This window comes from Trematomus bernacchii, unplaced genomic scaffold, assembly GCF_902827165.1.
Source record: "Trematomus bernacchii unplaced genomic scaffold, fTreBer1.1, whole genome shotgun sequence".
NCBI classification, from domain to species: domain Eukaryota; kingdom Metazoa; phylum Chordata; class Actinopteri; order Perciformes; family Nototheniidae; genus Trematomus; species Trematomus bernacchii.
In genome coordinates, this window is record NW_022987558.1 from 563790 (window position 1) to 575000 (window position 11211).

Consider the following 11211-nt stretch of genomic DNA (forward strand, 5'->3'; position numbering starts at 1 on the left):
GTAAGTCGCTTTGGATAAAAGTGACTAACAAGTGACATGTAATGTAATGTAATGCTCTGATGGGCTTTCAAAGAAATTGCGGAGATACTCAGATGGAATGGTTTATATTAATAAGCCTCAAGGGGAACTTAGTCTTAATGGCTTGTTGAATCCTGACAAAAAACTGACTGGATTGTCTCATTTCACAGTTTGAAGTTTGGTACTTCAGAATGTAGAAGTGAGTTTTTCATAATATGTTCCCTTTAAACCTGTATACAAATCAGCCAATGCAACGTGAAGGGCTTTTCTCTCGGTTGAATTATTAAATACTCAATCTTTCTTCAATAGTTACAGCAATTCAAGTGGAAATCATGAGCGCTACACAGTACGACAAACAAAGTCTTAAACCGTGCAGTGGCATTTTTTTATTATGGGTACAATGGAATATTTTTTTTGTCTGGGTAGTACAGTTACTCAACCCATGTGTCATTGTTTATTTGAGGTATGAGGTTGTGCAAAGTGTTTTCAGTACTCCTTATCAGCCAGATTTCCTTGTTTGATTAGTACACATGACACACAAATAGGTCAAAGATACAATACTTTGATCTAACTAATCTTGATCAAATTTGATTATAACAATAATATTGTATTCATAATTTCTTTGGTGAATACAAAAAAAGAATTAAAGACACATATAATTAGTTTTAAATTATGTATTATGGTTTTACGGTTCACTGGATCTGATTTATTTCACTGCATCAGAGTCATTCATCGACTGAAGGAGCCACCGACATCTGTAAAAGAGAGATAAGATAAGATAAGATAAGATAGAACTTTACTGATCCCAATTTGGGAAATGTTTGTGTTGCAGCAGCATAAAAAGACATGGCATTGTACAATAAAAATTAAAAGACAAGAAATAAACAAGAAAGTAGAAAATATACATGTTGAATTTACAAATGAACAATAACAAGATTTAAAGCAAGGTATTATTTACATATGTGACAGATGGAATATTAAATTATAGACTGATGATAGTTATTTAAACTATTAGTCAGGTCAGATTAAATCAGTGTATGCAGTTTAGTTTCATATACTGTAAGCATGGCTGATTGTCAGAGTAATTCTTCATTCTGTTTTTCCCTCACAAAAGGTTTGGCCATTTGTTGTTTTTAAGCCGAAGAATAGCAAGGCCTGTATTGAAATTTGGTGGAAATGATTTAATCCCCAATGATCGTAAATACATTTTTGGGAGATTTTGGAGAGCTGATTAAATATTTTAACTTTTTAACATTTTGTTTGATTAAAGGTGGGGTAGGTAAGTTTGAGAAACCGGCTCGAGATACACTTTTTGTTATATTCCATGGAATGCTCTTAACATCCCGATAGCAATGAATATCTTAAGTGCTTTGACAAAAAATCCATTACAAAATGTCATCTGTGGAAGCCGTAGTACTGTAAAAAGCACGACCAATCATTTTAACCGGCCCGGCTAAAATAACTGGATGGCCTACCTGTCTGTCAGCTTTCCATCTGTGCACAAACTTATCTCGTGCCCTCATTGGTCATGTGCGCGTTCGTGTGTGTTGGAGGAGGGGCTCTGTAAGGAAGTGGCAGATTTTCTCCGGTTGTGTATTTTCAAATTCTAGCGATCTCGAGCCGGTTTCTCAAACTTACCTACCCCACCTTTAACAGGTGTTAACTCAACAAACTGACCTGCTACAAAGAAAAACCAAGGAACCTATATAGTGGCTTGGCCAAACGAAGTTGAAACCAAGGGATAATTAATAGTAACAGAAAACACAAAGGACACTGACAAAACCCAAATCCCCCCTTTGACATGGAAGCAGGTGGTTTGTCCCAATCTGTCCCACTCCTTGCAGTATTTATGAGTCCTCAGCACTCGGCCACGCCCTTTGCTGAACCAGGTAGTAACCTCCCCCAATGGACATGGTAACTCAAGAGACAAAGAAAGTAACTAATATAAACAATTTTGTCAGTTAATTTATGTAACCGTAGCCAAAGTTTGACAGTCCGACGTCAGGCTGCTTAGTGAAAAAGCTAACTTAGTACTTGGCTAGCTTATCAAAATGTCTTACACGTGTAAGGTTTGTAAGTTCAGTACAGGGTCCATTCCTGCATGCATTTGGTTGTTTGTATTCAAAGTGTTTTCAAATATTGTGTATTATCTAAGAATAGTGATAATGTATTTGCCAAACAGTGCCTTTTGTTGTGTCTCGTCAAATGTGTTAGTTATGTTTATGTATTATGTCCGTCATTTCATGTTTAGTCAGTTTTTCATGTTTATTCACGTCATGTCAGGTCTGTCTATTTATGTCATTCATCTCTAGTTAAGTCCCCGTGTTTCATGTCGTGTCTCGTTTTCCATTTCCCGTTTTATTTTGTACTTCCCTCTTGTCTCTCATTTCAGGCCCTGTTACTTCCTCCCTTTGTGTGTTCTCCCGCCATCGTCAGCGTCTGCCCCGCCCCTGATTGTTTCCACCTGTTCCCACTCACCTCATGTTCAAATAGTCCTGTCTCTCCCTGTCCTGTGTCAGTTCGTGTTTGTTCCAACGTGTGGTCGTGCCAGGCCTCAGCAAAGAGAGGATTGTTTCCAGTCTTGTTAGGTTTTGTTAGTTTAAGTTTATCTTAAGTTCTCTTTTTATTATGCTTAGTTTTTTCCTCCTTGTGAGCGTTTTTTTTGTTATTCCAGTACTTACTCATGGAATGCTCTTAACATCCCGATAGCAATGAATATCTTAAGTGCTTTGACAAAAAATCCATACAAAAATGTCATCTGTGGAAGTCGTAGTACTGTAAAAAGTACGACCAATCATTTTAGCCGGCCCGGCTAAAATAACTGGATGGCCTACCTGCCTGTCAGCCTTCCATCTGTGCACAAACTTATCTCGTGCCCTCATTGGTCATGTGCGCGTTCGTGTGTGTTGGAGGAGGGGCTCTGTAAGGAAGTGGCAGATTTTCTCCGGTTGTGTATTTTCAAATTCTAGCGATCTCGAGCCGGTTTCTCAAACTTACCTACCCTACCTTTAAAATGGGATGTTATGTTTTTGAGCTGTTTCATAGACCTACATTTAAGTGATTACATATAATAATATCATAATGATTACTAATTAATAATATAAAGAATCCCACATTGAAGTTGTATCACTGACTTCACAAAAGGAAGTAGATTTGACCTTTAATCTATCTCTTAAAATCATTGTATCATGTAGAGTTGACTTGATATGAATTAATGTAGACATTTCCCCATTTTAAAGGAATAATAAACCTTTTTTGTGTTTTCTGAGAGAAAACATTTGTGGAAACCATGTAGAATTGAGTGAACATATCATTTATATATATTGGAATATTTCTAAGACTATGAATGGAAAAAGAGTGACTGATTAACACAACTTTATTCTACAACTGACCGGGCAATGAGGACAGGACCCCGACCAACAGCAGCAGGGACAGCAGACCCACATCCACTGCTCGTTGTTCAGATCCTGACGACGGAGACTCTGTGGAGAAAAAACCAAGTCAGGGACAGATAGAGAAATATGGACAGAGGTGGTAAGCAGTGGAGTACAAATACCTCGTTACTGTACTCAAGTACATCTTTCTGGTATCAGTACTTTACTCTACTACTAGCGGGAGCAAATGCTTGCCTCGGGGAGGGAGAAAAAAAGTCCAACCCCACATTCCCCTGATAGGTGGAGAGTTGGCCCAATAGCCGTAGCGCCACTGTCCTGACGTCAGGACAGTGTTCAAATCTGGATCAGTTTTTATCAGATCCGTTGCAGCCCCTTTTTTAGAGATTTGGGTATGGAGGAAAATAGAGAGGGTTGTGTTTTCTGACACTTGGTGAGTTCCCTGGAACACCGGGGACACATATTCATGTTTAAAAGACGTACAAAAGTGCATTTTGCATGATAGGTCCCCTTTAAGTACATTTCGAAGCCCATACTTCTTGTAGAGGCTAAGCCAACGCTTTAAGCCTCTGAGGATCCGCTATGTTGGCGTAATTGACGCACACAAAGTTTGCTAGGTGAATAAAGGTTTGATACAAAGTTTCCAGTTAAATACAGTCCATTTATTTCCTGTTCACTGGTGTCCATTTAACTTGCCTCATTTTCTCATTCACCATACACGATATTACGGTTCACACAATACCTTAAGTGTGTGTGTGTGTGTGTGGTCCGTGTGTGTGGTCCGTGTGTGGTCAAAAACTGTTTGGCCTTCCGGCGGGCCTGTAACCACAAACATGGGTTCCTACCTTTATACCCTCAGTGTTAATTGGCTCTTTACTTTTACTTGAGTAAAGAGGTTTAGTCAGTGCTTCTACTTTGACCAACGTATTTTTAAACACGGGTATCTGTACTTCTACTTGAGTAAAGGATGTGTGTACTTTTGCCATCTCTGAATATGGAGGTTGACGGCTCTCTACTAAGAAACTCACTTGCTATCATGATGTTTGTGGTGATGTTGCTGTTCACGTTGGTGCGATGGTTCGAGGCCAGACAGGAGTACGACCCGCTTTGCTTCTCGCTGACACTGAGCAGCTCCAACAGAGGACCCGTGGTGTTCAGAGTCTCTCCTCCGAACGCCCACTGCAGCCGGGCCTCAGGGCCGGACTGGGCTGAACAGAGCAGGGTCAGATTGGATCCGACGGAAAAGGAAGTCGTGTTCTGTCCATTGACTGTCAGCGCCATGTTATCCGGACCATCTGAGAAAGAGACAGAAGGAAAAAACACAGTCAAGGATCAGAATCAGGTGTATTGCCTAGTACACATATCTGCGTTAGTGTTTAATGGTGCATACAGTACCTAAAATAAGAGGAATTTAGTTGTAAGAAAAGGAGCATACATAGAATTATTTAAAAAAAACTATAACAAAATAAATAAAGGTGATACATACTTGAAATATAAATATACTAAGAACAATAAGAATATGACAAATCACTCTGAAAAATAAAATGTGTGCAGGAAATCAGAGTATTAAGTGCTGTTTTTGGAGAGGTAGCATTGAACAGAAATGTGCAAAATTAAACAGAGGAATGTGCGAGGGAAACATCATTTAATTTACTCCATACAAAAGAATGACAGCTATTTTAAGGGATAATGATTTGGCATCTCAAACAAATGTAAGTCATTTTATTTCATTTTTTATTTTAAATTCTGTATTAAAATGAAATGCTTAAAGTAATATGTGCAAACAAAATGTATTTATTTTGTCTCAAGCAACATTTTCAATGCAGGACTTTTACTTGTATTAGAGTATTTTAATATAGTAAGTACTTTTACTTGATTTGAAGGATCTGTATACTTCCCTAACCACTGCATGTACAAGCTATAGTGCCGATGGCTGAAATATCACTGTCTTACTCACAGTTGATGGTGAAGTTTACTGGAGCACTGGCGCCATTACTGACAGGATTGATCGCACGGCAGCTGAAGGGTCCCTGGTCGTAGCGCGTCACATTAATTATAGTTAAAGTGGAGTTTCCATCAGTGATCTGAACTCTGTCACTTCCTGTAACCTGAGAGCTGCTGTTCAGCCAGAGGAAAGAGAGAGAGGATCCAGTGGAGACGGAGCAGGTAACGACGGCCGAACTGTTGAACTCCATCAGGTCGGTCCGATTGGCTTTCAGCGTCACATTGGAGATGAGCTCTGTGTAAGACAGGTGGAGGAGACAAGGGTCAAGATGTTTCAACACACTTAACACTAAGAGGCTTTATAATAAGAAGCAATTGAAGAATAGCATCCACAAAAGAAATGGAGGTTCAGACCCGGCGACAAGGCGGAAGCAGAAACAGGCTCAACATATTTATTGGCAATGGCAATACATGTGAATATACTGTATGCTCCTATGTTGTTTTCAGATTAGTCAAATTCAAGACGCACATATGTTTCGTAAAGAGGGGATATCCTTGTAATTAATCACCAAGATCAATAAACTGATGTGTCATTGCCACCTATTATTTCTACCTTGGGTCCACCCTCCCAAATCAAAGGCTAACCATGGGATCAATGTCTCCCTTCTGGTCTGTGGATGTTAATGTTTAATGAGAGGAAAAAGGCAACAGTTAGAGGGTCAACAGCTTGATCCCCAGTCAACAAGTGTCGAAGTGTCCTTGGGCGAGGTACTTAACGTCTTGGACATGTCTAAAGGATTAAGTATATGTAGGTTAGGTTGCTTTGGATAAAAGCTTAGTGACTTATTGTAGAAGTTGTGAGAAAAACGTGACGAACAACTTCAATCTTTGACTACACAAGGTGTGTGTCGTTAATGTATACGATACGATAATCATTTATTGTCAGATCAAGTCTGAAATGTTACTTGCATCACAGCAGCTCCATTTGTAACATCAAACAAGGACAAATATTAAGACACGATATAAGAAAAAACAACATTTAACATCAGGTTGCAATCACTGAAGAGAAACATGCTCAAAGACCCTTTAGCGTACATTTGACCTGGGATTCAGCTCTAATACCGTCTCTTCACCATCTAAAAGCATCCGTCCGATTGAACAGCTGGACCACATATACATTTTTTGAAGCCTTTAGAGATTGTTAAAGGTGACTATGTCTGAACTAAACCATACAGTATATAGACATTTGTTCATTCCTTTTTGTCTTAAATGAGATGAACAGAATATTATTTGTGTCTGCCGTCCACTTATAAAGGCAAGTGCCAAATGTTTTATCACAGTTTGGCAAATTCAATTATAGTCTTTTAGGGTTATTACTGATCTATAAAATAAGAAAATACATTCAAGATTAATGAAGATATTTTTTACAGAAAGTGGTTTGATAGCTTTTCAAAACATTTACTGTAATATTGTCTGGATTCCATATTTAAGTGGCCCTTATCAGGCGAGTTCAATGTTCTTATACATACAAAAAACCATAGTGATACAGATTTGTATAGATTAGGTTTAGCATGGGGATGCAGGAACGTGTTTGGAGATATTTACCCAGCAGGAATAAAAGGAACTGAAGGAACAAGTACACAGAAGGTAAAGGTGAGTGTTGACAGAAACAGAAATAAACTGTGCAGAGGACGATGTGGTGGGAGAGTAAAGGTCGGCGAAAACACGTTACTCCTATAGCGAGTAGCGAGCAGTTTGCTTGTTGTCAGTCCAAATATCACGACAATGAAACGTGAATTCTTAAGGTTTTTCAGAATATTGAAGAGGTTCTCATTTCTCATTACAACAGGAACCTGTTCTTGTAGTGTAAACAATTCATCAGCACTTTTTCCTCTTCCCCCTATGTGTCTGGTAGAACTACCAAGAGTTTAATGACATGTGGGCAGTTTCCTATGGGCTGGTTTCTAATGCAATTTCTGGAAGAGTTTGGATGACGTACAAGAAGAATTGTATGAACTATTGAGTCAGTCACTGTGTATCCACTGCAGTGGTGAACCGTCAGGGCCTTCAAGGTATTCAGAGAATACCCTGGAACACTCAGATAAAACAAACAAAAAATCGATTTAATTATATAAATAAAATGTAATAAAATGTATATAAAATGAATAAATGAGAATTGTATCTGTGTTGTTGATCTGTAATATTACAGTGTTACGTTGATTTGTTTGTCCTTCTCGGTCCATGCACTACGCATTTCAGTGGTTTTGTGTTAGAGAAGAAATGCAACCAATCAGATATTTTTCTGGGTCTCTGGGTAGAATATCCTTCAACCAAGGTATTCTATATTCTTGATAGAATGCCCTGGCCGTTGCACTGAATGAGAGCGTACAGTTTGACAGTTTGATCAACCAATCATATATTGATCTGTAGCCAATGGGCGTATTCTTTCAGAGGTTCTCTCGGTTCCAGGGTATTCTAGTCTAGAAGGCCCGGTATAGTTCACTGGCTCGAGACAGAGGATCTAGATCAGGGATGGGCAAATGGCGGCCCCCACCTCCTCTTTTTGCGGCCCTCAGATTAATTTATAAACAACTTAATTTATAAAAAAAAAATATAAATATATATATATTTTTTTAATTGTTTTACTTGTAGTACTGATAACGTCCACTAGACTCCTAGTTACGTCGCGAGCTGCGTACATGATTTCAAATACCGCAAAATAATCTGTGACGCGTTTGTGTGTAGGCCTATTGTGTTTGTTTCCCGGGGAAACACTCACAAGAAACACCGGCTGTTGTTATGCCTGCTGTGACGTTAAGTTACCGCTTGTAATTATGCCTTTACAAGCTTAAAGGTTGTATTTATCATCTGAATTTGGCGAAACAAGTTTAATATTCTAAAAACCAAGACTTTTTTTATTTGAAATCAGATGAAAACAAACTGTCACAGACCCTGCTGTGTTATCTATGATTACTATACACTTTTCATTCATACTTTCAGCGGGAGGGAGGGGGAGCGGCGCTGAGGAACAGCAGAGTGTGGGTTGACAGGTGTCTGTGTTGACATTCCCCTTATTGTGCGTCAGCAGAGACAGGCTATAAGTGTCTTAGGTTCAAGTTAGACAACTAATGTCTGGGTTAGTGTTCATGACTTCATGTTTAGGTCATCTTAATGGTTAATCTCAATGCACACACATTTTCCGTGCTTTCCAATAGTTTAAAATAGTTTTATTCCACTGTTAAATAACCTGTTCAATACAAACATGCCACTTGTAAAAATTAAATAAAATGTCTGTGAACTGATATTTGTTTAGTGAGCTTATTAGAGGATGTTCCCTGAAAGATTGTAAAATGTCAATGAAGATGTCAGACTTAGTATATTTGTTAATAATTACATACAACACATGGAATTTGTGTGTGTTCCAAGTGAATCTGCGGCCCCCTGGTGGCCAGTACATCAATTATGTGGCCCCCACCACCATCAAAGTTGCCCATCCCTGATCTAGATGAATGCGACGAAGCAATTCATATGCCGTTTTATTGTTTTTAACGTTGAAATGGCAAGTGCAACAGGTGAAGATGATGTTGTTGCGGAATTGTTGTGAGTAACCTTTTCAAGACGACAATTCAGTGAAAAGACGGACATTATAACTGCGGCGGGGGGGTGGGGGGGGGGGTGGGGGGGTGTGGGGGGGGTGTGTGTCAACAGAAGGTCCAGTTGTGATAAACAAGGTTCGCCACTGATCCACTGTGATGGACACTTCTGAAGCAATGGAGACTCAGAGAGACAGGAACTTTGATGGCAAACACTGATGGTTTATTTGGAGCTTCAGCCGGAGAATTCACAAGACATGTGCTGAGCCACGAGGTGACACAGCTGCTGCCAAACCAATTTAGAAGATCTCTACCCCAGACCCATGTATTTAGCTAGTTCTGAGAGAAGAATCAACATTGTGCTTAACAAGATAAATATAGATATAGACTCTTATCTTGTATATATACTCTTATGGCACTATACTTCTATTCTATTTTATTGTATTACTTGCACCATTTTATCTGTTTTATTGTGTTGCACTGTTGGAGGAGCCTGGGACCTAAGATTTTCATCGACATAATAACTACACTGTAGTTATGTACGAATGACTTGAATCACTATACCACCTCTATCAGCTGACGCCAACAGGCAGGAATAGGAAGGCTAAACACTGGGAGCACAGCAGCTCAAGGTTACAGGTGCCTGAGCTCAGTGAGGGCAGTACAAACTGATGAACTGGGTCAAAGGTATGGGCCTAGAAAAATATTTCCCCAACATCCACCATGTGTTTGTCCTCACCATAAACAGAGAGGGAAGCGCTGGCCTGCAGCGTGGGGTTCGCGCTCTGCACAGCGTAGAGTCCCGAGTCGGCCACGGTGACGGAGGTCAGGGTGAGCGCTCCGGTCTGGACGTCCACCGCGGCCCGGCCCGTGTGGCTGGGGAAGATGGCCTGCTGGGCCCCGGTCCAGGTGAGGATGAGGGACCCCCCCACTGCCCAGCTGCCACTGTTCAGAGCCATGGGCGGAGACAGAGACAGCGTCACGGAGGCCCCGACCAATGCAGGGTTCATGGAGGGCCGCACCTCCACAGCCCCAGTGGACAGAAAACCTGGAGAAGAGAAGTGAACTGTGATTTAAATAGCTCATTGATATGGCAAGCCGTTAGAGTATTTATTCCATATCCTTGATATCAGACGGCAGTTGCCTACACCTGTTGACTCTTTGATTGCACTTGTTAGATATAGGTCACACAAGTTTGGCAGTCTGCTTTACTAGTTGAATAAAATATTATACTAGTCACTCTTTTTCAGCAACAAGCGGCACTTTTGTCCGACTAGTTACTACATAAGCCTTACTAGTGACGCCAGGAGCGGCACTAGTAGCACCAAAGTCCCAACTTGTAAGCATTTAGTTTATTTCTATTACAGCACCAGTGGATAGAAAACCTAGAGAAGAGAAGAGAATAGTAAAAAGTAAAACGCATCTTTTTAGAATAGCTTTTTACTAGATCTTTAAAACCCCCACTTGTTGCCATACCGGCCTAACCGTCACCGGTTTTATTCTGTTGTTTACTTTATTATATATATTTTTAGTTTTTGTTGTTTTGTATCGACCATTTTTCTCTGTAGCAGTTTTGTTTACTCAAATGAAAAGTGCGCTTATAAATAAAATTGATTATTATTATTATTATTATTAAAATTAGCTCATTGAAGACTTCATTTAGTTTGAGTTTATGTTGGCACCAGAGCCTTCCATTGGAAAGCAAACAGCAGGTCATGCCTCAACAGGAAAAAAACAGTGGAAATTAAAGCATAGAAAATACATGATTGTACCAGATGTTAGATGCGTTGTTCTTCACGTAAAAAATGATCTACAACCCAGACACCAAAGACAACAGATGTTTTAGAGAACAGTGTACTTCAATATAAATGACACACACTTACATTTCTGATTATTTAGTATAGTCAAGGGACTCTAAAATACTACAATTGCCGGCCCTTTAAGACACACATATGAGGTACTTGTGGAAGACACCATAGAAACTGTTATTACCGATAAATAATATTATTTAGAGAGAGTCAATCTAAGTTAATCATTTTATTTGAGTTTTGCCTCTTTTGTTTTGATTCATTTGACTACTGCATGGCCTATTTTCTTTGTTACATGTGTGGAAATAATTGTATTTTGATTCACCGCAAGTCACACAACCGTAACACATCATCTAAAGTCCTCACAACTGTTGGTAAAACTAATAAATGAAATGATACCACATTAGAAATGTCTGTAAAAGAAGGTCTAAGTGGCTTGATGGGAACAAAGGAAGC

General features: G+C 39.5%; 1 protein-coding gene across 1 annotated transcript in view; it reads right to left on the reverse strand.

The window, feature by feature from the left end:
* Positions 1–381: 381 nt before the first annotated feature.
* The window catches only part of LOC117477279 (carcinoembryonic antigen-related cell adhesion molecule 1-like), a 10959-nt gene continuing 129 nt past the window's right edge, over positions 382–11211 (reverse strand). Inside the window, exons 2-6 of the mRNA XM_034123950.1 lie at positions 9687–9995; positions 5368–5649; positions 4439–4705; positions 3411–3500; positions 382–773 (exon numbers count right to left, since the gene is read on the reverse strand). Coding sequence (XP_033979841.1) covers positions 748–773; positions 3411–3500; positions 4439–4705; positions 5368–5649; positions 9687–9995 — 974 coding nt within the window. The 3' untranslated portion in view covers positions 382–747. The remainder of the gene's footprint in view (positions 774–3410; positions 3501–4438; positions 4706–5367; positions 5650–9686; positions 9996–11211) is intronic.